This window comes from Oryzias latipes, chromosome 19, assembly GCF_053564925.1.
Source record: "Oryzias latipes strain Hd-rR chromosome 19, Olatipes_Hd-rR_3.1".
NCBI classification, from domain to species: Eukaryota; Metazoa; Chordata; class Actinopteri; order Beloniformes; family Adrianichthyidae; genus Oryzias; species Oryzias latipes.
This window is the reverse complement of record NC_136255.1, coordinates 24,548,388-24,574,401: the sequence shown is the minus strand read 5'-3', so window position 1 is coordinate 24,574,401 and position 26,014 is coordinate 24,548,388. Positions and strand designations below refer to the sequence as shown.

General features: G+C 40.1%; 2 protein-coding genes across 2 annotated transcripts in view; both read right to left on the bottom strand.

Moving 5' to 3' along the window:
• meiob (meiosis specific with OB-fold) overlaps positions 1 to 26,014 on the bottom strand; it is a 187,976-nt gene that overhangs the window by 33,013 nt on the left and 128,949 nt on the right. The gene's annotated exons all lie outside the window — the stretch shown is intronic.
• LOC101166586 (heparan sulfate glucosamine 3-O-sulfotransferase 6) lies at positions 627 to 20,979 on the bottom strand. Its single transcript, XM_004080204.5, has 2 exons — positions 20,523 to 20,979; positions 627 to 1,840 (listed from the first exon to the last, which is right to left on the bottom strand). Exons 1-2 carry the CDS (start codon positions 20,969 to 20,971, stop codon positions 1,222 to 1,224), a joined length of 1,068 nt encoding a protein of 355 aa, XP_004080252.1. The 5' UTR covers positions 20,972 to 20,979; the 3' UTR covers positions 627 to 1,221.

Below are 26,014 nucleotides of genomic sequence, written 5' to 3'. Positions count from 1 at the left end.
ACATGTTGTCCCTACCATGACAAAGGTGGATAAAGGTGGAAAGATTTCATGTAATCCATGGACACCAGTGAATATCACAAATCATTGAAGAAAAAAGGTTCAGAGCACTGTCTAGTGGGTCTAGATGACCCCACTCCCAATGTTAAAGTGCCTAGGATAGAACAAGGGTTACAGTAGTCCGTACCTGCTAATCAGTTCTGACAGTCTGGTAGTGACTTGGTAATTTTTCACTTTATTATTAGAGCTGGGGTTAAATGATTTATTGACCAAATTGAGCTGATCTTTACATCATTTTTAAAAAGTATTTCCAGGTTTTTAAAGAAAAACAAGAGTTTCTTTGAAGGTGAGAGTTTATAATTGAACCCTTTAACACTGTAAATGTCGCCGGAGACGCCTAAATAACAAACGTTCTTTCACCTAACGATCGACGTAAATCAGCTAAGTCTGGCGCAGAGAAAAGTGTTTTTGTTTTAATATTGATGATATATTACTAACGTAAAGTGCTTCATGACGACGCAAAGCTTCAAAATCTGCTGGAATTACGTTAATTGCGCAAATGGTTGAAGGGTTTAGTAGATCTTCAAACACATAATTAAATCCTCATTTCCATTTTTTTGGGGCAAACGTGTTTTTTTTTCTTTTTCATTTTAGGCTAGTGTTCATAATTTATTTACAATACTAAAAGGTTTATTCATTTTAAGTTTCGTAACCCAATAAAACTATTTCTAGGGCGGACATGATTTGATTTTTGATCTTAATGTGTTTGAATGGATTCAATTTGAACTGTGATCTTTTTGGTGCCCTATGGTGCCCTTGAGCAAGGCTCATGAGCCCAGCTGCTCCACAGACCACAGCTTCGTCAGCGCTTTTTCTGAGGACGCCGGTGTTCACTTGCTCGTTGTGTTACCGTCTTCATCTTTGTCATCTTCCACCTCACAGACACTAAAGGAAGACCTGTTTGAGACACATGTGTGAACTCTTTGTGAGACTAGTTTGGATTTTTTCTTATTTCAGGTAAACCATTGTGATGCGCTGCTACTCCAAGACATTAAAACCCTTGGAAATCGATTCATAACTCTTGCAGATTGGTGACATTCTGGTGTAGGAATCACTTTTGGCTCTGAAAGTTAGAGCTGTGGCAAGTTTGTTAGAAAGGCTTTTTGTAAAACGGTGCAATCGTTCACTTAAGGAGTTAAGTATTTCGCTTTGGTAGGTAGCTGTTCAATTCCAGCCAAAATTGTGGCCAGTCATTTGGTAAAACTTGAGGTTGAAGGGTCTGTAGAAGTCTCTGAGCCTGAGAAGGACCTCAGATGGTATCTGAGGATGGGGTCTGCCCTTTGACTTCCCCAGGCAGCGGGGTCTGCTGCTCCCCTCAGGTTTTTTCAGGCAGGGGAAACCTTTGGTCTGGTTAAAGTAGAAGTGCTTATCTGAAACCACCCGTTTCAGCCCTAGAAAGTCTTGAACTCGCCCCATCTCCCCTGCTGGGTCTGTCACCAGGCGTTCCCCGCTGACAAAGAGGAAATGTGAGAGCGGGAAGTAGCGTAACCAGTTTTCTAGGTGCTTGGCGTACAGTCCAATGCGCACGGCGCTCCAAGACGTGTCGATGAGGCCCGTGCTGACGTTGCGAAAGGCCAAGTTCTGGAAAGACGGGAGTCCGGGGGACTTGGACAGAGTCTGGGTGTAATCGGAAACAGCCCGGGTGACTGGGTCTCTCACGACCACGATGAGTTTGGTGTGGCGACTCATGGAGAGGACACGGCGAGGGGCTTCTTTGGTGATGAAGTAACTTGGGGTTTTCTCCATGGTGATTTGTCCTTCCAGAGTACGAGGCATCAAGTTCCTGTCGAGACAAGATGACAGACACACAATCGTTAGAAAAACTGGGATAGATTTGTCCAAAAAGTCATAATAACAAAGTTTTATGTTTAACCCAGACATCCTTAATTATATGTGTAGAAAGGATGCAATAATAAGACCTACTCTGATCACCTTTTGATCTATTTTCAAAGTGTTCCCAATGGTGGCAGTAGCATGTTTTCATCTGCTTCTGTTCAACAGTGATTCGAATGAAAAAAATACTTAGAGAAAATGCAATTTTAAGCTTAAATTTTTTTATAAATATCATCCTTCATGAGACAAAATGCTACCAGAACTTGTAAAAAACACCCTTTTCACCTGAATGAGTCTTTAAGGAAGACAGAAATAATGATCAAATATTTGTCAAAGTGAAATACATGGATCCCTTTTTTAAGCTAATTTCTCTAGTTGCAGTACGGAGCTAGCGGTGATTGGCTTAACGCTTTCCCTTTACATGCACATCCATCTTTGCAAAATTTCAGATGTTTTTTTGTTTTTTGCGGGCGAAACGCAGACACTCTGCAGAGGCCGACTCTAGGTTGGCGTCATGAAATGGGCGGCAACCACAAGGAGCAAAAGGCGGAGCCTCAGAGTCTTACTTCCTGGTAGGAAAATTCGTTGGGAGACTAACTTATTTTTCATTAAAAAATTATTCCTTAGTGTGCCCAAGGTAATAGATTATCATAGATACAGTTTACTCTGATAGGCTTCAGAAAAGCATGATATAGGTCCTCTAAAAACACCAGAATGACTTTTATCACCAGAGAGGGTCTTAAACATGACAGATATAACATAAAGTCAAATTCATACATTCTATTTTTTAAGTTAATTTATTCTTATTTTTTATTTTATTTTCCTAGGGGTTTTGTTTTTACATGGCTGCTTTACAAGGGAATCTGGGAAATTCAAAACAGCTAAAAAAGAATCAGTTATGTACTTTTATTTTGAAACAAAAAATCAGACACCAACAACAAACAAACAAACAAAAAAAAGGGTCTTACTTTAAGCAGCAGATTTAACTACTTACTCAATTTTGTTTAGAAACAGAAAGCATGAAATTAGACTATTTTTAGGGTTAAATTTAGAAATATTGAAAATCATTATTTAGAAGTCATTATTTGTTTCAATAAGATTAATTACACATTGCAAGCTGCTAAGGTTATAATTTACTTTTAAACCTCAATCAAATCTTTGTACTTTATAGCTTTTCATTAGTTTAATTTCTGCAACATTTGATGTGTTTCTGCATTAACGTGAGTTGTTTGTTTGACCCTCGGTTCTAGCTCCATCCTTGAGTTTCCAGCTAATTGTTCACACATGGTTTCTGTCTCAATCACAGCTGCTCCTGGTTACTCATTAGTTTTCCTCAGTATATTATTATCCTCCATCCTCAGCAGGCTTTTGTCCCTCTTTTTCAACCCCAAGGTTGTTGGGCTTTAATGGTTCTTCCTTCCACCATGCCTCCTCAGAGTGGGTTTATTTATTTTCTAATCTGTCAGATTATTATTATTCTACTCAATGGCTGTGCAACATTAGTTCTATTTAGCTTCTTCCACCACACCTTTACAGAAGCCCTTGAAAAAAAACACAATTATTTTACCTTTTCTGGTGCATAAAAACCTGATTGTTGTTGTTCACAATTTTATTTATATATATATATATATATATATATATATATATATATATATATATATATATATATATATATATATATATATATATATATATATATATATATATAAAATTTCTAAAATCTATATAATATCTAGTGAGCTGTGCTATCATTTTTTTATTTTTTTATTTGAGCTGTCATGAGATTTCTTCCTGTGTGATAAATAAAAATACAATTCAATAGAAACAAACAAAAATGAAAATTTAGACTGATGTAAAATCAATGCAAATGAACGAAAAAAAAAGTTTTTTTTTTTTTGTTCAAATAATGAAACTTATTAGGCCGTTTCTGTGCTAAAGCTACCTGACAAAAGTAAATCCTCAGGCCTGTGTGTTTTCTGGCACTTTTTCTTTTTCTTTTTTCTGAATCATCTCCGGTTATAGTTGAACATTTTTAGAAAAGACATCTAGACTTGTTGAACTTTAAGTGGCCCAACACCTATAAACCTGTCTGATCTGATTTTGGACCCAATTTCTTTCCATCGAGCCATTTGTCTACCAGTGCACGTAGCCGGTGCTTTTGTTCCGACCTTCTCGTCTTTATTTGGCAGCTCGTCCACAGAAGGCTCAGCTGTTATTTCACAATGCTTCTCCTGTCCTGACTGGACATTTTCAGTGAGAGTTTCTCACTGTTGAAGTCTTTTTATTTGAACGGCTCTTCTGAAAGTGTTGAAAGTAAAGCCTTAAAGGCCGCTCTGCCCGTTTCCAGGCTCCATCTGTCTTAAGCAGGCGTGTGGTGACAGTTAGACTTTGCAGATGGTCTGTTGGTTAAAAAGGGCTTTAGAAGCTCCTCTGTGTGGTGACGGGACTGACTCGGTTTCTCTGTATGATCCAATTCGAGCTCCTCTCCGAGTGCAGCTTTAACCTTGGCGTGCAGCATCGAAGGTAACGCCACATACCCAACTTCTGGTATTTATAGGAAATCTCTGAGCTGCATTAGAGCTAGAGAACATTCAGAATACATCAAGTAAGGAAATGATGGTTTTATTCTTATTAAGTGCTTTTTGAAAATTCTCTTTTTGTTGAATCGAGTTGAATTCTGATCTCGTTTTGCTTTTTTTCCCCTCCAAACTGAATCCATTGAAGTAAAGCTGGAATAAAAAAAAACCCACAACAACTTCATGGTTCAAAATTTACATTTCAAAGATGGAGCATCTCTGGGTTCTTTTTTTTATTTATTGCATTTGCATTTTTTCTGCATAGGCAGCCGTAACCCTGCTGGTTCTGTGGGTTTCTGGAGAAGATCTGGACCCGCCAGAAGTCAGTTGAAGTAGACATGGTGGCAACTTTACTGCTGAAGGCATCAACAACTCTAAAAACAGATGTCTGGAACAATTTCCGACTGTAAAAAAACACAAAGTGATGAGTTAGAAAGAAAAAAAGGGCAAGGCCTAATGGATGTTATGCAACATGGAGGTGAAATGATACCAGAAGAGATCCAAAACCAGTAAATGGCTTAATTACTGACTCCTAAAAGACCCTCCCGAGGATTTCCTATCTAATATCCCACAAAGCTAATGTCATATTTTTCTTTATTTTTATTGAGTTCATAAACAGGCAAGTAAAAGTACTTACACAGCATGTACTGCAAACCTACAGTGTTGCCAGATAGAGCCACAATTTTCCAGCCAAAAAGTCATCTGAAAACCGCCCAGTTAATCAGCAATTAATCCAATATTTATCATTTTCTGTTTTGATTGAAAGTCCAACTTTAAGACAATTTTAATTTTACATCTGCTGTTTTTGCAGTCAACAAAACAAAATGATGGACTCCTATTGAACTTTAACCGCTGAAGAAGAAACGTGCTCATGAGTGCCCCCCCCCCCCCCCCCCAAATAAAAGAACGATTAAAAGAATTTGAATTAATGCATCCAATCAGGCCACGCAAAACTCTTTGTTCCTGATAGAAATCATTTGTCGTCTGTTCTGAAGTCAGATCTGATGCAGAAAATGATCTACATTCAGTTTTTGCACCAAAAGCTGGGGCTTGTGGGTCCTGTTGTTGCAGACAAACAAACATGACAGTGGTTGACCTTCTTTTTGACTTCAGATAACCTGCAACCACATTGGTAGAGCAACTGTGCCCAGAGCTGTAAATGAATACAAACACAAAGTAAACTGATCTGCCAAATGTTTATCCGGAGGGTTTTTTTGGGGGGGAAACGGTTGTAATCTTTCAAGGTCTTTTAAAGACCCACCTGGATGAAAATGATGCTTTTGGGAAAATTAAGCTAAAAAGTGCATTTCTTTATTCTTTTTGCTCCACACCAACGGGCCCACCCACAACTCAGAGGTAAACTTCCAGAGAACTGCTGCTTTGCAGAAACTATGTCCTAGAAACAGCAGGGGTTCACCGGGTTAAGGACCGACACAGGCCCATGGGACGGTTAGTACCGGGCCGCTGAATAAAAAACCTCCAGCCTTCACCCCCCCCGTTTTATTTGTAATCGGATTGTGAAGGACATTTTATTTTGAAAAAACTTCTGGATTATCTGCACAACATCTAACTCCTTGACGCTTGTCCGGTCGCCCGGTCACGTGTTGATCCGCTGTGTCACCTGCTAAATTAAAGCCCCTCAAGTTAGCAAAATTAACAACAAACGTATTTGGAAAGTTTCTATTGGCAGAAAAAAGCCAGAGAGAAAAACAAAAGACCCTTCTCTTTCAAAATAAAAGAAAGTTGCATTTCACAAAAAAAAAACCTGGAGTCTTTACTCCAATGGATATATTTTGACAGCTTGTCCCTCAGAAGAATATAATTCAGAATATTCAGAAACCGGCTGTCTAATTTTCTAACGATTTATTACTTTAGTTTGTTTATTTTTTTATTGATATATATGTATACATATATATTTTTCTGGCGTCACCTTTGACACATAGATTAAGGGAAAATCCAGATCACGTTTTTATGTTTCCAACACAAAATCTAGGATATAAATAAAGTTTAAAGCAGCTGCAGATATTTTACAGAGGATGAAGATATGCGTTAACCCTAAAAGTGAAAGGAAACTGGTGGATAAATAGAAAAAAGGACGTTTTCGTGAAAATATTGTCTGACATTAAATCAGTCTGTGGTCTGAAAAAAGTTACAGGTCACTGTCATAGGCGACGACACAGGTTTTTGAATAGATAATCCTAATTAAAAGACAATGGGAATGCTTTGAAAATAGACACAAATAAGTTTAGAGTGGGGGAAAAAATCTGACCTTCACTTAAAGTCTGGACTTTTGAACTCCAATCTGTACATTTTTGTGATTAAAAATATGTTAAATAAATTTCATATCGAGTGTTTTTGTCGTTTTAGTCGACAGCAGTTCAGGGAGTTTGCAGATCTTTTGAGAAATCCTGCCTCGTATCGAAAGACGAATGGACCCTTGCGTTGGCTTTCTTACAAAAGTTCTTACTGGAGCCGTTTTCTAACGTGTTTGTGCTCAAAGCGCCTCTCCTAAGACGCGTCTGCATCCAGGGAGCAGCCGAACTCTGTCTCCACAGGACGGATCCACATCTGGGAGCAATGAAGTTCTTAGTTTCTGAGTGTGTGGAGATGGGGTGAGCGCTTTCTGGGTCATGAAACGCCTCTCTGGTCCCCGGGTCTGCGTAAGCCGTCAGTCATCCCATCAGAAACACTGAGAGCGGATGTGGACTCTTCCAGCTTGAAGGTCGGCTGCAGATGGTTGCGATTCAGGCGGCGAGACCACCGGGGATCACAGGGATCGTGTCATGCAACACGTCATCATGGTGCAGATTTGTCACCCCCAACAGCGCCGTGTTTTCTCTCCTCCGTTCCCTCCAGGTCCCCCTAGCTTCCTTTTGCAGCAGCAGACTTCCTGGTTCTGCAGTGGCGGCTTCAAAGCCGCTCGGCCTCGACTCTTTCCATCCCAGTGAGGCTGCTGTGAATGTCTCTGACATGTGTGAAGGGATTTTAAAACACGCCGGCACCCCTGAGCCACTGCTGCGTGGCAGGAGAGGCTTTTCATTACAGGGAAGGGGATCAGTGGGCGGCGTAGAAGATGGCAGAGCACAGAGGGAGTTTAATAAAAGGGCAGGTAAAGTAGAGCCTTGATCTGTCTGTGTTCTACTGTTCCATGAGGGAGCAGACAGACATATCTTTTATTTACAAAAAACAGATTTTCTTAGTTAAATAAAGAAAAAAAATCGATTTTTAAATGTTTTTCGGATCACAGGAATGCTAGTTTGTTGCTTACGGGCGTTATAAATAATCATCTATTTATATATTTACACTTCGTGACTTAAATGTGTTAAATTCTGGCACAAAAGCAGAAGTGTAACAGCACTGAGACACGAATTAAAAAAGGTTTGACGCTAATTGACTTTGGGTGAGGTTTTATTTAAACACATGATGATTAAATGCGAAACTGCAGCATAGAGCATTAAAAATGTGATGATTTTAATATTTTTTTGAAAGAAAAAAATACTATTAGATGCATGTCTTGGTTTTTCTGATTTATGGTCTTCTTTTTTTGTTGCCTTGTCAGACTTTTCTGCTGTTTCGAAGCAGAACAAGGGCCAAAAACCTCTCAAAGCTAGTTAAAAATATGAAATACAAGATGTTTTTCTTATAAGTGGAAGAAGTCTACCTACGTCCTGCCCTTTCAAGATCAAATTCAATCTTGAATTCAACCATACTTGTATTAAAATCTATTGCTCTGGTTTTTGGAAACATTGTGTTTTAAAGTAAGCAAGCCTATTTTTCTTTAATTAGTTTTATATCTTTAAAGTAAGTATATTTCCCTCCAAATATATCCTATTTTTTATTGCTACGTGAGTCGAACTATTGCAATTCGTTTTAGATAATACTCATTGTAAAGTATTACTAAGTTTTAAAAGTTATATATTTTTCCTCTTACATATATGTCCAGCTGATTTTAAATGCATTTTTACCGTTTTATAAGTCAAATTAAACTATTGACAAAGCCTTTCAAACTTTAAAAACTAATTCCAGATGACAGCCCATAAACCTACTACTATGATGGAATCAACGGATGAATGAGAGTCTTCATCGATATCTCAAATTAAAATGTTTTTTCTAAATCAAGCAAGTTTTTTTTTTTAAATAAGACAGCTCGTCAATCACAAGTAAAACCTCTGCTCAAAAATATTACGATTTTGCTTAAAATCCGATGGTTTTAAGATCAAATGACTCAACAAGGGGCTTACATCTCACTGGAAAGTTCCTTGTAAGTTAGTTTTGTCTTAAATCAAGTGTTTTTTAAGATATTTAAACTAGAAAAAACAGAAATACTCTGTAAGATTGTGTGTAGTTGCGCACTTTGACCCCCTTCAGACATCTTTTTGTGTCTTTCCGTTTCTATTTGAAATGGCTTTAACATAATTTGCAGGAAGTAGATTTACATTTACACTGGCTGCAGCTCCTGCATGTGTGTGGCAGTCTGCTGCACGCTCTGAAGGTTAGTCTGGCAGACGCGCCCGCATGGTGACATGTATTTTTACCGAGGAGGTTTGGATCGCTGGGGTAGGTCGGTAGGAAAGGGCTGAAGAATGCCTGAGTGGAGCGGAAAAATGGAGGCAGAGCGCCTAATAGATACATCTCAAGGCCTGAGAGCGGCGAGTGAGTGAAGATGATAATTCTGTTTCCTCTGGACGGAAGGTGGAATGATAAAAAAAGACATTTTGATCCTCACTTGTCTTCCGGAAAAACACTGAGTCAATGTTATTACTCCTCATTCCCCTCATTTTCTGATAATGGACCGACTCTGGTGAGCAGAAATGCTCCCCAACAAGTGGTGCTCAGTTATTTTGTGTACAATTTGAATCAAACTCAGCACAAGTGAGCAATGTCTCACTAATTAAATCAGTATTTTCTGCATAAAAGGACAGAAAAAACTAGAGCTGCACGATATGAGAAAAACTTGCGATTCGCAATATTAAGGATCAATATTGCGAAGACGATATAACTTAGCAAAACAACTAAATCAATTATTTCCATTTGACTGCAACAGATTATTTTAAGTAAAAGTCAACATAACTTAAGTTTTACTTCAAATGACCCTCGTCTACATATGAGGCGGGCATCTAACATCGAAGGAGTCCATCCGACTCCTCATCGACTTTACTGCAATTATCGCCGACTTTTGCGATATGCGTATTGCACAGCTCCATATCGCGATAACGATAAATTTGCGATTTATTGTGCGGTACGGTGGCCCAGAAGGGTCACACCACAACTCTTTAAATTAGCAAAATAACACAAATTAACACAACACAAAATAACACACTACAATTCACAGTCACAACGCTAAAACAAGTAACTTACAACACGAAACAAAAATTCGCAACACGAAATAGAAAATCGCAACACGAAAGAAAAACTTGCAACACGAAAAAAACTCGCAACATGTTTTTTTTGTTGCTGTTTTTATTTATTTATTTATGTTTTGTTGTAACTTTGTTTCTTTTTGCTGTTTTATTTTTTTTATTTTTGTCTTGCTACAATTGCGGTTTCTTAGCCACCGAACTTAATTTGGTTGACGGGTCCCCTCTGGCAAAGTTCAGAATTTTAAACTCTCGACGCGCTTGCAATGCCACCCAAATGGCGCTGCGACACCCAAATCCCATCGCTACCGGATGGATGCGCCGTGCCCCGCACCAAAATCGTGCCACACCTGTACTTTACTCAAATTGCGTTTGGCGTGAACGCAGCTTTAGTCACAACTCTCCTTCCGGGTGAATACGGGACGTCTGCAGGTGAAAATGGTCAGACCTGTACGGGGCACCCAGGTGGTCCACATGAGATGCTACTCAGTGAGACCGTGTAATAAAAACATTCATGCACCAAGAGCCCGTTAGTCCTGTTAACGTGTTAAGTGCGCGTTCCTTTTTTCTTTCACTCCCATAATGTTTACATTTAATTTTTACCATAGTTATCTCTCCCGGATCCTTAAGGCTGCCTGTATCAAACAACATATGGGGGCGATGGTGAAGCGGCTGAACCGTTTGGATTTTTGTCAATTCTCACTCCAACTCTAGATGGATGGGTTACTGTCTGTCCTAAAGTCCTCGAGTCCTACAAAGATTCCGGAGGCTGTTTATGTTCCTGCTCTGAGTATCAGGAAGGAGTCGAGCTGTGCTTCGGAAAAACAGCGAAACGCACTCGGGGCAAACACTTCTCCAGAGGAAATCTAAGGCAACAAACCCAAAACATTTACTCCCAAACCCCCTGAGCTTCTTTTACAAGTATTAAATAACAAAAACAGAATTTTTGCACCAATTTTCAACAATTTTATCCAAAACAAAACGTGCATAAACTAATTTAATGGATGTTTTGAGTTCATTACAAGTGTTTTATAAAATTAGAGTTAATTCTTAACAAAGGAAATGGGCAAACAGAATCACCAAATGCAAACAAAACTGTAAAAAGACGCTCTGTCTCGTTAATAAACAGCAGGAAGAAAGGATGTTGTAATTATATCCATCAGATAGGGGAACAGCCTGTAATGACGGATGGTGGAAATCAGCCGTGGCGTCTGCGCTGCGTCCGTACGAGCGAGCGACCGCTCTCGTCACAGCCCCCGTCCGTCTGCTCTTATCGAATGGGAAAATCTGCAGCTGGGTTCCTGCCGGTCCCGGAGCAGCCTGCCTGCTTTATCTGCAGGCAGCTGGGGGGGCCTCGGGGGCCCCGCCCTGTCTTCCTCTTCATCCGACAGGATGGAGGAAGGGACGGACAGATTAGAGAGGGTGGGGGGACGGACAGATTGCAGTGGGATTCTTCCTGCTTCCTGTAGCTGAAGTGATGCCACGAATTCTTAGTTTGCACTTCTGGACTGAAGGACCAGATTGGTTTCTTACTTCTTACTGCACTTCTGAGCGATGATTTCACCCCCCCCCCCCCCCCAAATATATATTATGACATCACAGCGAGAAAAACCCTCAAAAATAAATGTGAAAAATGTAAAAAAAAAGTTTATTATCCATAAACGAAACCAAAACATACGTTTCTGTGATTTCCAAAGGAGATTCTGAAATTATTTTTGTTTTGCAGTTTTTGAAATTATTATGGGATGGCCACAGAGCCTATTATGGGATGGCCATTTGGAGGCAAAGTGTGAAACTTTGTCATATTTTTGCACAATATGGGAAAAGAAAATTTTGGTCAATCAATCAATTGATCTTCACAAAATTTCCCTCACAGGTCAAGTCTAAAACCACACCCAGAGCTTTGTTGACCTTTGACCTAGGAAAAAGGCTGCCATATCTAGAATATTACCTTCTACAAATTTAAAGTCCTCCTAGAGATTTCGTTCAGTCGCCACCTAGCTCTTTGAGCGTTACTGGGAATCTACCTGTGAAAATGTGGTTTTGAAGTTTGTAGAAAGTGTGGCGAGCTCGCAAAAACGGCGTTTCCCTGAACGCTCACACATTTTCACAGGAAATTTGTAAGAAATAATGTACTACATGATTCCCTGGCTCAAGGTGAACAAAACGATATAATATACAATATGAACATATTAGGAATGTGGGCTGGATAACGAAAAACTTCAGTTGCTAAGGAAATCCAAAAATGTATTTTTTCTGATTCTTCAAAAATATGACATACACCTGTCCGTCACCCCAAGACGAACAAAAAATAAAATGGTTGCTATGGATAAAAAAAACATGAGAAAAGCTTCCATTTTGAAAAGAGTATTTTTTCAATGAATTTGTTGCGTGCTCCAAACATCCTCCAATCCCAGTTCCCCCCGCTTTCATCTTTGTGGTTTCTCTGCTCCTCTGCTGAAGTTATTGATGCTAGCGTCTAACATTTGAATACTGGGAACGCTCCCTTGTCCTGAGTGCTGGTGGTGCCATCTATCAGGCTGTTCAGGGCGGACCCTCTTGGCTCCACGCTGCTGCACAAACCCAAGGGACGTGCACCCACGCCAAAGTTTGGACGGACATGAAACGAGAGCTGCTCTCCAGATTTCCACTCATCGCCGTGTCTCGTCTGTTTTGCTTGTCCTGGGATTCAGCTGCAGCTCCGTGTGCCAGAATTTGAGGCATAATTAACCCAATTTCCTGACAAATCCGGCACAGACATCCATAACAATAAACCAGTCCTTCCACGGTGGTTAAGTCAAACTGATGGGAGTTTTCCTGGAAAGCCTTTGCAGACTTTGTTCTGAAAGATGTTCCTCTGTGAGGTTTTAACGGAGCTGCAGGTTCTCACGACCTTCCGACCTCATCGGGCGTTAAACAGACATGAGGTTCAAGGCCTCACACAAACATTAATGAGGATTGTAAGGTTACCTGTTAGCTTCACTACTTTCTGATTTATTAAAGGTTTTTGTCAACCTTTTTTCTCCATCGAAAGGTTTTTATTATTGCACAAAAATGACTTAACTGTTTAATTTTGAATAATTATTTTGCCTTTTATGAGAAAATGTTGGACAAACCTGCCTGGCACCTCATGAGAAAGTCATTTCCTCCCCCTTGTTAACCATGAATGACCTGTGATGAGCCAACGTTTTTGGTGAAAGTTCCTTTTTTCTTTCCAAACCGCCCAAAACTTATCCGGATTTGGTAAATCCAGAGATCTTTTCAAGCGTAGCTGTCTGGCAAAATGAAGAACATCAAAGGAATTAATAAAGAAATGCCTCCTGCTGCCCTCCAAAGACATGTCTTTCCATGACGTTTCTGTCTGAAAGAGTTACAAAGATACTAGCGCTGGGACTCCCGAGAAGCAAAGCCTGAGCCATTTTCCACACATAAAGGAAGCCTGGAACAGTGGAGAACCTTAAATGAGTTCAAGGACTCATGCAGATGTCATCGGAGAAGAACAAGGAAAGACGTGGAGACCGAAGAGGCTTTTGGACGGAAACGGAAGCGCTTGAGGAGCTGGTGAGCAAAGAGAGAAGATGTGGATCATCAAAAACGTTGATGAAGACAGAAAACAGACTTTTTGTTGCAAATGTAGTCAAACTAGCACAGGACTTTATTGAAAGAACACTATATAATTACCAAGCATGGCGGTGGGAGTGTGATGGTGGGAAGCAAAGCTCCAAGCATTTAAGGTGCCACATGGTAGGGATTCAAAGTTCCAACCAAACGATCTCCACCAAATGTCATGCACAAGCAGCCAGGTTAAGTCTATAACCACAACCAAACTTTCGTTGACCTTTGACCTCAGAAGGAGGCCGCCAGTTTGAATTTTTCAAATCACCTTAGTAAAAAATTTAAACTCCTCCCAAGGAATTTTAATTTGTTGCCTCTGAACTCCTCGAATATTCATTAGTTCAAGCTTACCAAAATGATATGTCATACGATGTGAATATTTTGAAATGCAGGCTTGGTCAACAAGAAACCTCCGTTGCCAAGGAAATCCAAAAATGTACTTTTGCCAATTCATTTAAAAATTACAGTCACCTGTTTGTCAGCCCCAGACCATCCAAAAAGAAAATGGTTGCTATGGGTATCAAACCAACAGAAAACCACCATTTTGGAAAAAAAAAAGTGTAAACGAATTTGTCACTTGCAGCTCTGCAGGGGCGGTGGGGGCAGAGGGGCGGAGAGAAGGGCATGTAGCAGTCACTCAGACTGTAAGGGGGTCAATAAAGGGTAGAGAGGACAGAGGCGGGTAGCACCTGTGGGCCACACAATGAAGGTTTCAGCTTTAATAACTCTTACTCTTTTATTAATTTCGGTAAACTTCTCTGATCACACAATTTCATAAGAAAATGCCTAATGCAGTTAATATGCAAAATGCAAATGTTTACAAAATTTTAACTAGTAAAAGTCAAAAAGTAAGCAAACACTTCTCAACAGCACATCAAAGTAAGGGAAAAAGTGCAAAAAAATCATTGAAAAGATTCTTATTTCAACCCAGATTATTGTGTTGTACATATTTTAAAGCATTTTTTTGAAATGTATGACAGCATCTTAAAATAAAATGCAATGTTTATGCATAGGGAGAACCACAGTCTTCCATTTTTATTGTCCAAACTTTGGCTATTTTATTTTTTGCATGTCTTTCTGGGTTTTTCTTTTATGATAAAGCGTTATTTTTGCTTTTATTTCCTTTTTGCATATTTTTATCTGATAGAAACAACCGCTGGTGGATGAATTCCAAAGAAACGAGGTGGAAATGAGGAGGGGAAAAAAGAAGGAAGAAGAAGAAGAAACGTTGCCATCCCATGGAGATGTCAGCTCATCAGTCATGCGGATCTCTCAGCCTTTAAATCCACTCTGTCTGTTTATGGAGAGGCCGATTTCAGCGAATTTGTGGTGAAAGTGAAGCGCGCCTGGAGTCTTTCATTTTGAAAATTCTCAGTCTGACTGTCTGCTTTGAAAGCCCAGCAGGCTGGAATTCAGTCAGATAACGTGTTGAGCGACGCGGGCCTTCTCTGTCTGCAGCTGTGAATGAAATGTGGGGAGTTTCATCCTTTCTGCCGCTTGTTGTCCGCCTCCCGTCATTCATCTCTTTCTCTGATTTCTGGAGGCATGCTGGGAGGCGAAAGGTCGGCGAGGCGTCCCCCCCCCCCTCCTTCTTCCTGAAAATCCATACCTGCTCTGTTAATCAATTTTCCTATTTTTCTTGCTTCATTTACATCCCATCCTGGCGAAAAACCCGCCCCTTCAGTTGGAACACCTGTCATCTCACCTGAATCGGGCTGTTTATGGATGTGGCGGCTCCCTCAAAGCCGCCTCCTCCAGACAAAGAAGTCATTCTTCCAGCAGAATCTTTATTTCCTTTTTTTTTCTACCTGTAATCCTTTTGTCGGCCTAAATAATACTCACCACAACTTGCAGCTTCCAGGAATGTGAACAGAGAGGAATTCAGGAGGAGAATCCCGAAAAGTCTGACAGGAAATAAAACCTGGACATTCCTGTCTGGAAAACCCATGTAGCTGAGCTTCTATTGAGTCGATGAGAAGGTGATAGAGAGACATGGAGTGACCCGATAATCCTCCCCCGGCTCCACTCCACCACGTGGGTTAGAAATGTCAGCAGATGGATGGAAGCATTAGCTTCATGTCAACAGGATCCAATATTCAGAAGTGAGTTCACTCTGCAAAAAATGGCAGGATGAAGACGCAGAGGAGATCAATAGAAGAAGGTGATGGATGCGTGACATATATCTGAGGGATCTGCATTGCGTCGGGCTTCTGTAACGTAAGCTTCTGCACGCACGGGCGCTCGTTTGCACAGCAGTGCTGTCCAAACCCTTGTTCTCCACCGCAAAACCACTGAATCCTTTCCAGTCCATGGCAGAGCCAAGGCTTTTCCACATTGGAGCTCCCCCCCCCAACCCCCCCCCCCCCCCCCCCTCTACAGCAATTTGCCAAATGCTTCCTCTAAGGATGTCCATGTGTTTTACTTGGTGCTCGGCGAAGGACAGGAGGCCAAAGCCCGTTCTCTGAGACTTTCCACCACAACTCCACGATTTAATGGACTTTGCACGCTACAGTCCGGACTTTTACCTTCATACATGTTAATGAATGGGTTTCAATTGAACTGTCATGACTAATAAGGTTTTAACTGATTAAGAAAATGGCAAACTATAACAAACTAAAACTAAAGCATGTTTTATTTATTCTATTGAAAGGGTAAAATTAATCAGTAAATATATTTATATCGCATATATATTGCTCATTTACAATTACATCATTTGTCTTTTTTTAAGATAGATAAAAGTGTTTTAATTTGATTTTACATTTTTATTCACCTTTGTTTTGAGGGCTTTCAGGTGATTCAAAGATATTTTAAAGACTCACTCTGCTGAAAATTGTATTGTTGGTGGCATTTCTGTGATGACTGAGGAAATAAGCGTTTATTTGCATTTCTGAATGTTTCTTAATTCAAATCGTTGTGAAACAGGAGCAGACGACTTGACAAAGGTCGTTTTTGTGACGTAGAAAACACGCTGGGAAGGCCGCAATCTTCCTGCTCTGCCCTCTTAGTAACAGGGTAGGGAAGAGGGGGCGGGGTTGCTCCATACCAACATTTCAACCCACAACTTAGAGGTGAATTTCAAATGAATTCCTGCCGCTCTGCAGAAACTATGTCCTAGAAAATGACACAGGTTTTTAGATTTTGTCTAAAACCAGCCTCCTGGGAACGCTTTGAAAATGGATCACAAGATGATTGGAGTGGGACTTTACTGTAGTAATTGTACTGTAGAAAAGTATTTGTTTCATAAAATCTTTGGTGCTAAATTCTTTCAGTTCACTTTAATAAAATATTTGAGTCCCATTCCTCCTGGCAGAGGGTTGGTGAGGTCTTTGTTTGCAGGGCAGTACAGTTCGGTTCTCCATGGAAGCATTCAACCTTATGTTATTTTTCCTAATTGTTTGGTATTTTTGTAATCTGCTTTTGAATTATTTCCATAATCTTAATAAAGATTGGACCAAGTTTATGGTGACAGATTGTTTGGACCCCTAAAACAGACAAACTGAATAGTTAAGAACTACTTTTTAAAACTTTATACGAGATTAAAAGTCAAACATCTGAATGGGAGAAATTATTTTTTGAGGTTTCAAACATCCTAAATGTACAAATAAATCTGGTAATTTACTTGGATTTTGCTAAGTGGCTCCTTTACAATGCCGTGTGATTTACATTAAAATCTTGTGATATAATATGAGCTAAAAAGTTTGATTGAACAGAAAAAAAACGTAATAAAGCAAAGAATGTTTTAATCTTTGTTAGTAAAGTCACATGCATATATATGTGCGTGGAGACGCATACATTTGAAAACACTAGTAGTGTTGCTACACACGTTTGCATTTGGGGTCTTAAAACGTGAAGCAAAACCTCAAAAATTGTAAACTGAAAAATTATTTCACAGTTTTTATTACTTTTAGGCTCTAAATGAATAACAGACGTGTTAGATGAATGTCTTTAACAGCGCAAGTTTATGTTATTAAGTCCTAAAATTGTATATTATTGAATGTATTGCTCATGGAAAGTTATGAGGCCTCACATAAGCCAGACAAAAAAAAGATTTTTTTTCCCCTTTAAATCTTAAAGTTCCTTAAAAAGCATCTTTTCATAAATGCGTTTGTTCTCCACCTGCAGTTCAGTTCTCCATCTAAACCCAGTCGCGGTGACGGTGCGAGGGATTAGGCGTTGACTTGGCGAAGCCTCACTCAGCTGCAGGCGGAACGTCATCCGCCTCCGCCCGCCTCCCACCCGACCCGCATGCCCCTAAGCTGTCCGTGCTGACGCCTGACCTGTCACGACGGCGTCCAATTGCTGCAGTGTTGACGCCTGCTGTCAGCAGATTAGGAGGCAGACGAAAGGAGATGTTTTATTGGAGCGTGGACACAGAAGCTAAAGAGGTGTTTGTGTTAAAGGACAAAGTGAGGGTCAGGGTTTTATCAGCTGAGAGGTCAGCAGCCCATCCTTTGCACTAATAATTCATCTTAAATGACCAAAATTAAATTGAAAGCGTCAAATTGTAAACATAAAACCTCTATACTGGTTCGGTTTAACCCCTTGATACCTGAAATTATTTCCAATTACATAAAAATTATTCTTCAGTGTTGTTGCGTTGATGGGTAAATGGTTTCCTGTACATTATTTTGTCCATTTATTAATTACATTTTTGCAAAAAATGACCAAAACTTCCTTTTGAACCACAAAAATGCCCAGATATTTAGTTTAGAATCTGCATGTAGATATTAAAGTTATTAGTTGTCCATCTCATTTTAATCAAGCTGAGTTATTATCTGAAGAGCAAATTTAGGATTTAAAAAATTGTTTATGAATAATTACATATTCAAAAATAAGCAATAGCATAGTTTTTAAAGGGATGACATTTTATTTTGGTAATTTTCATCACCATATGTTTCCATTTTAAGATTTCCTTTCATAACGTCGCCTGTACTTTAACAGAAATATGATGTTTGACTTTATTGTACGAGTACAACAGGAACCAGGATCCACTTTCCTACAGACCAAAACCCAGCAAGAGGCACAAAGTTTTGAAAATACACTTTATTTATGTCTGTGTGGCCATTTAGCAATTCATTTTATAAAAGTAGATTCACAAAAATGGAAAAATGATGGTGTTTTGTTTTTATTATATTATTTGTATGCAGCCTGTACAAGTTCCTTTCAAAATAAAATACACCCTGTGTCAAATATCTTCCTGCTGTAGCAGATTTAGTAGAGTTTAAAATAAAACATGCCATTTGCTATCATTATAGTGTACCGTCATCCTTTTTCAAAGTTTGGTATCAAATATACACATAATAGGATTGGTTTAGAATAGATTTATAGCCAAAACTTGTCATTTTCTAAGACATAGTTTCTGTGGAGTTCCCATTTCCCATCATCCCTTAGCTTACTCTCTCCCGCTAGCTTTCAGCCCCTTACAAACTCCAAGCTAACATTACTGGTGCAAACAAAATGGCAAGAAATATAGGGAGCTATCCAGCCGTACAGTTTAGATCCAGATTCCAGCTCAGACGAGGAAAACAAAGACATTCGTGGATCTGTTTGTCTGACAGTGGATGCATCGGAATGGAGCGGAGCAGGAAGACTGTGGCCCGCCCAGAGTAGATTCTATTTAAAAATCAATCTGTTTTTTCATCTGCTTCTGATTCACATCAATAGGAATTAAGCTTATTTTGTCTTTACATATGTCCTCCATCATCAGAAAAATGACGCAAGAGATTGTTAAAACAGCAAAAACGCCATTTTTATTAGAATGGGTCTTTAAGCAGCTGTAAAAAATTAACCCCAAACCGTTATTTATAATTCAAATTGGAGGGAATGGAGGGAAAAAGGAGCTGCTTGAGACTCCGGAGCCTAAGGGTTGCAGAACACCTGCTGTAGACATACACAACGACAACCACACATCAGGGATGCAAAGGACACCGATGCGTATCGCAAAATCGATGGAGTACTGAGAGGAACAGCAGTTTTCGTTGGAAATCACAGATACAAACCCAGTCAAACACTGCAAAATCAAGTAAAAAATCTGTTTCTGTCAAACTTTTTCCAGTTTCTTCCCCAGTCGTGTCTCACTGCCTTTTTATGTCAACGGGACAAGCTAAAACGTCCAATCACAAGCCTGCTTCTACCAAGTGAGGGATGTGTGTTGTGCGCACTAAACTGATGAGCCTTTTTTCACAGCACCAAATAATAAATGAAACAGCTGGATGGATGAGTCGGCTGCGTGTTGGACTGACGCATGGGGTTCAACTCCTGATTCCCATGGGTGTGCAATGAAGCACCATCCATTGTGGGTCCTCGGGTCCTCTTTGTGCTACTGCCTAACTATGTAACTACAAGGGTGCCCAATGGGTCTCCCTCTGCCAGTCCGGGTCAGATGCAGGGTTGTGTCAGGAAGGGCATCTGTGCGCACAGTGAAAGCTGATTCGCTGAAGGGATATGCCGAAAAGCAACCAACCTCAAATAATAAATAAAAATTATGCACTTTTTTTTTTTTTTTACAAAGAACAAAACAGTTTAAAGGTCCAAAATGTCAAGTTTTGTTGTTTGAAGCAGTCATATTGCTTAAAATAAAGTGCCAGAAAGTGCATTAAAAAGGCCTTTTTAATGATAGGTTTAACTGCAAATGAATAATAAATTGTATCCACACACAAAAACTGGACTGTATCGTATCACCACAAATCGATTCTAGGACCGCTTATGGAGATGCATATTGAGTCATATGCAGGGAAGGACACACAACACTACTATACATGTAGGCATTTGTGAACAAACGTTGACTTCTTGTGTCAATTGTCTGCACAGATCACCTCCTATGTATTTTTTAACTGTCAAATCAAAAGATCAACACATCCTCCCTCATGTCAGAGCTCATAAGGAAACAGCTCAATAAAAACAAAAAATATGAAACAAAAACAGGAGTGGAGCAAAAGGCAAACAAAACTATTTCAGCACAAATCCTCCCCCGTAGCGTTTAGCACTTTCTGTGTTTTAGTATGAATGAACAATTTGATTATTTTTTAATCTTCTATTACTGGGCTTCAACGTGCAAAATGATGGTTTTAGTGGCAGTTTGTACCTGTACCATTCCAGCCCCTTGTCGTAGAAGCGGTCGAAGAAGTGCGGCTCTGCGCCCACGGCTCTAACGTCTGGATGGATGCGCAGGAACTCCAGCAGAGCGCGCGTTCCGCCTTTCTTCACCCCGATGATGATGGCCTGAGGGAACTTTTTGCTGCCGAAACTGTTAGCTATAGAAATGTTGCTGGATGGCGACGCGCTTTTCGGCAACTGCTCCCGCACCGGGGAGGCGCTGTACGCACCGAACAGCTCCACGCTGTGCGCATCCTGCAGCACAAGTCCGTTCTGACTCCGGTGGTCAAACACGGGTCTGGGTAGTGAATCACTGTATCCGTTCAGGCTGTAGAAGAGGTAAGTGAAGACGAGGATCATGGTAAGGAAAAAGGACAGCCTGGACTGCACCTTGAGGAGTCCAAAGTTGAGCGCAGCTCTCCATTTACTACATCCCATGGGCAGTGGCGGTTCTACCCTGAATTACTCCCCGGGCGAGGCCCCCCCCCCCCCCATAGAGTCACTTTGTCCATTTATTGTAACTGAAAATGCAGTTAGGAAATATTTAATAAACACAAACAATCTGAAATAAATATTATAAAATACAAATCACACTAATAATACACTAGAATAAATGTAACTGCACCACTAAGAAGAGAAAACACTAACTAAAACCTAACCTTTGTGGCCTTCCTGATGCAAGCTTGTCAATAACGTCATCATATGAAATCTGCTCCCCCCCTGAATGATTGATACTAACAACAGCAGGTTAGTGAATTGCTCCTGAGACATTGGTGATCTCAGGTATGACTTGATCAACTGGAGTTTTGAAAAGCTAACAGCAGCAGCAGCAGCAGCAGCAGCAGCAGCAGCAGCAGCAGCAGCAGCAGCAGCAGCAGCAGCAGCAGCAGCAGCAGCAGCAGCAGCAGCAGCAGCAGCAGCAGCAGCAGCAGCAGCAGCAGCAGCAGCAGCAGCAGCAGCAGCAGCAGCAGCAGCAGCAGCAGCAGCAGCAGCAGCAGCAGCAGCATGCTACCATCACAGCTTATTTAACATTATGAACTAATATACAACAATAAAACACAACAAAAACTTTGTGTTACAGCAGAGCAGACAGACACACGAATCATAACTAATGTTACAAGTTAAGGCAGAGCAAACATTTAAGAATAAATATCTTAAAAATGACGTTATTTGCAATATTTGGGCCTACTTCAGTTTTGGTCATGATAGACCAAACAAGAGATTTTTCCTCTGCAACGTTGTTGTTGTTGTAGGGCAGGTAGCATTCGAATTTAGAAAACGTGCATCTAGCTATGCGATAATAACCTTTTCTTTGTCTCTTTTCTCCTCTTCTTCTCTTTTCTTTCTAAATTGGGCACCAGCTTTCATTTACAGCAGGAGCGCGTGCAGCTGCACCCAGGGTCGCCAATTCGCTACATGGCGGCGCAATTTTTATTTTTATTTTTTCATCAAGCACTGAGCCGCGGCCCGCGACCGTTGCCCCCCTGGAAGAAGATCCAGCCAGGTTTGCGCATGCGTTTTGTGCTCCGTGCTCACCTCAGCCTGCACCCTTCACCCCGCGCCCCCTCCCTTCTCCTTCTTCACCCCGCGCCCCCTCCCTTCTCCTTCTCACACACATTTGCGTCTACTTCTCAAAGACAGGAGGGAGCGCAGCTGCGGGGCGGGGGCGCTGCCAGGTTTCAGGCTGTTACAAACTCTGTGATATAAGTAAACCAATAGTGATGCATAAAGTATTTTACAAGAGCTGAGCCGCTGGCGCCGCCCCTCCGTCATTTTTCCGCCCCGGGCGATCGCCCGTATGGCCCGTGCCTAAAACCGCTACTGCCCATGGGTCACAATCGTGACTACGAGGACACCACACGCGAGAACACTGCCCAGCAGGTGACCTCATCATACAGTTTACAGCAGCTTCCAGAAAAGTGACCCGCTGCGCTCGGTTTGTGCCAAAAAAGGGGCGTAAAACTCGGTGCGTAAAACGGCCCCAAACGCGCTGCTTTCGTGTCCAGACACTGAGCACCCAAAGAAGTATCAAAGGCAGAACTTCAGTGTTTCCATCACTCCACGCTGCGTGCTTCTGCGCCCTGTGCGCGCGCTCTGCTGCTCCCTGGCAGCGCGTCTGGTGAGAACCCTCCGCGCTCCTTCCATTCCGACTGGCAGATCCACGCCCTGTTTATCTCACACACGCCCCCCAACACTCAGCTCGTACCAAAACGAAACTTTTTAGCTCTAGAAAATATAACAAATATAAGAAGAAAAAAACATTTTGGCTGAAGACTAAAACTTTCCTAATTTTTATAGTCCAAATACATTAATTATGAGTCAATTGAACTTCAGTAGTTTCATGTTTTTAACCTAAATAATAAATAAAAACAAGTTTCTGATTAAAATGAAGTGTAATTGTTTTTTTCCCCAAAATTTTCTTAAACATTTATGTATTAAATGTTTCTCTTTTAACTTGTTTTAGTGGTGTAACAGTCATTATTTTTGAATGAATTTGGTTAAAAACGGTACATTTGGGATCCTGTCTTAATTTAAATAAAAAACGTCAACTCTATTTTTTTGCAAAACATGTTATAACGCAGATTAATGACACACTCTGATGAAAATCGTGTTTTTGGTGTATCTAACATCTACTTGTAGTGTTTTTCTGATGATGGGGGGCATGTATTAAGAAATATAAGCCTAAAATAGCATTTCTGAGTCATTTTTATTCAAAATCATTGGGAATGAGGAGCAGACAAAATAAAGCTGTTGAAAAAGACCTTTTTTACTCACTCAGAAATTGACTTTCATGCAATTCACCTAAGTGTAAATGTAGACCCAGCCTTATACCAAAGAGCAGAATGTCTGGATGTGTCTTCTCTTAAGATTAAAAAGTAAAATACTAAAATTATCTGACCAAATTTCACTCAAATTTGGATTTATGAACAACAATGATAATCTAGAGTACTTGGACTCTCTCTGTGTGACAGTCACTGCACTGCACACCCAAAATTCACCCAAATACTCCATGACATCACCGTCACTATGTAAATCTCAGCATATCGGCGTCCTAAATGCTGAAAGACGATGTTTTATATGGCAGCCTGTTCAAAAAGATGATTAATCTGAAAGAGATCCCGCCGTCAATCGACCCGCCGCTCCTCCGACGTGGCAGCATGTCAATTTGTAAGTAACTTGGAGCTGAGAAGACATCATTTACCCTTCTTTACTCCTCCAGCAGTCAGCAGTATTGATCTGTTGTGATGTAGAAAAACAATCGTTTGCAGTACCTGTCGCTTCGGCGTCAAAGGGATCAATAACAAGGGCTTATGTTGTTTCTGTGTGACATACTGCTTTCCTTACTGAAGGTATAGGATTTAGAAAAAAGGTAGGAAACGTTTGATGCTGTCCTGTTTCATCCTCAGTACGTATATTTTTTGTAATCAATTAATAAATGGTCTATTTATAATTTCAAATAGATGTGGTTTCACATCTGTTTTTTTGGTAATAATAACCTGAAACCAGCTTGTTTTGGGGTCAGGTGACAAACTAGATTAGAGCTCAAACTTTGTTTTGGTTATTCGGCTCTTTGTCATTTCAACGGACATAAATACCTCTTTTATTTTTCTAAAATTGTCAGCTACTTCCTGGGAATCTTTCCTATTATGACAGGCTCCAAGAACAGCTGAACTCACCTGACTTCTCAGTGTGTTTTCCTCACACACCTGTCTTTGTGCCACCGACATCCTTTAAGTGGAATTCCTGTCTAACCCTGTTAGGCCGTCCCTCATGAGAATGCACGCCACTCAGTCGCTGCACTGGAGCTACAATGAAAAAGGGAAGCGTCCGTTATTGTGTTGCGTTGGAATGCGGCACAAACACACACACGAAAACTTTTGAACCATCTATCCGCCCGGATTTATTGAGATTAAACGGCTTAAAAGATGAAACATTCAAGGGAGGCTTTAGAAAATAAAAGTCACGACACCTGACACAAAAACTACTTAAGAGATAAACTCTAAAAAGTATTTTTCCTTCATGCCAGTGTTTCAGAATAAAGGGCTTTAAGGCCTGACTGTCCTGGAACATCTCACAAGTTGGGGTGCTGCAGGACTTCTTTGGGGGCTGTGGGCAAAAATGTGACCCCCCCCACAACAATATATCCCAAACAAACCAAAAACCTGAAAATAAAATATGATTTAACAGTTCCTAGTGGACTTTTTTATTTTAAATAAAACAAACAATGACATAAAGTTATAAAGCCTGCAGGCGCTATAGTAAATTTGACAATTGAAAATAAGAACGACACAACATATTAAATGAGCTTTTATCATGAGTACTATTAAAAATGTTCTGACTTTTTTTTACCTTTAGCACAATGATAGAACGTAGGCCAAATAAAAGAAATATTTTTGATTGTGGTTTTTGAGTGATTTTGCTTTTGTTTGCATTAACCGTTCCTGTTGTTTGTTTGTTTTTAGACGTAATAAGGAATAAAAAACTTATCTTGGATCTGAACTCTGCAGATCTGCTTAATGGATCCTAATACAGGCATGTGCATACTTGCACACTATGATGCATATCTTGCTGTTCTTGCAGTTCGGTGTTTTTTATGTGATAAATAAAAGTTTTAGGCATTAACAAAACATCTAGTGTCAAAAACGACGGCTGCGGACTCTTTAACTCACAAAGGGATGCAGGAATGTTCCTCAAAGTGTCACCAAAAAGCACTTGTGACAAACCTCACGTCGCAGCAACTTGCTAATGTTTTCGTTTGTTTGGGCCGCCTTTATGTTGTGGAAGATCCAGTTGGAGAACCATGACTTCAGCTGTAACTGCAGGGCAGTGTGGGGAACCGGTTAAGTACAGGGCTCCGTACTTTATCACATGGGTGTGGATTTGAGCGGTTTAATAGAAGACACGTAAAGTCTGTCCATAATAGTTGTTGACTTTTAAGAAATAAGACATGGAAATTACACCAAAGTAAATTAACATTTATTAGGCACACGGGTAAATAAAACCAATGCAAACCAGCTTTTAGATGTGCACTGTCATGGTGGGGGCCAAACATGACGATGCAAAAAGATCTGACAGTCTGTTCTATAACTCAAAGATGAGTTTCTTTCAGCAATTAAGGCATTTATGAACGACGTAAAGTAAATGAAGGTTTATATTTAAACAGGAAGAAAATACAAAATGTTTCTATTTTTTCACACAGACTGCTTCCTGAAAATTTCCATGAATGTTTCATCTCGTCTTCTCAAAAGAAATCTACTAAAATTATGACATTTTGGAGAAAATCCAATGGTGGATTATTCAAAATGGTCAAAGGAATAACTTTGGAATTGAGCTTAATTAATTGAGCATTTCAGATAAACTAAACTAACTTCTGACTGTAGAAAAACTCTCTAAATAAAAACAAACTCTTTGGTTTTGTTTATTTATGTATCTTTTTGCATTGTATATATATACATATATACATATATATATATATATGGT

Bases quoted from the DNA above. Each gene is read 5' to 3' on its own strand.
- LOC101166586 (XM_004080204.5), bottom strand. From the start codon at position 20,971: ATGGGATGTAGTAAATGGAGAGCTGCGCTCAACTTTGGACTCCTCAAG. The intron at 1,841-20,522 runs GTACAAACTGCC...TTGTCTCGACAG, and splicing joins AAGGGGCTGGAATGGTACAG to GAACTTGATGCCTCGTACTC.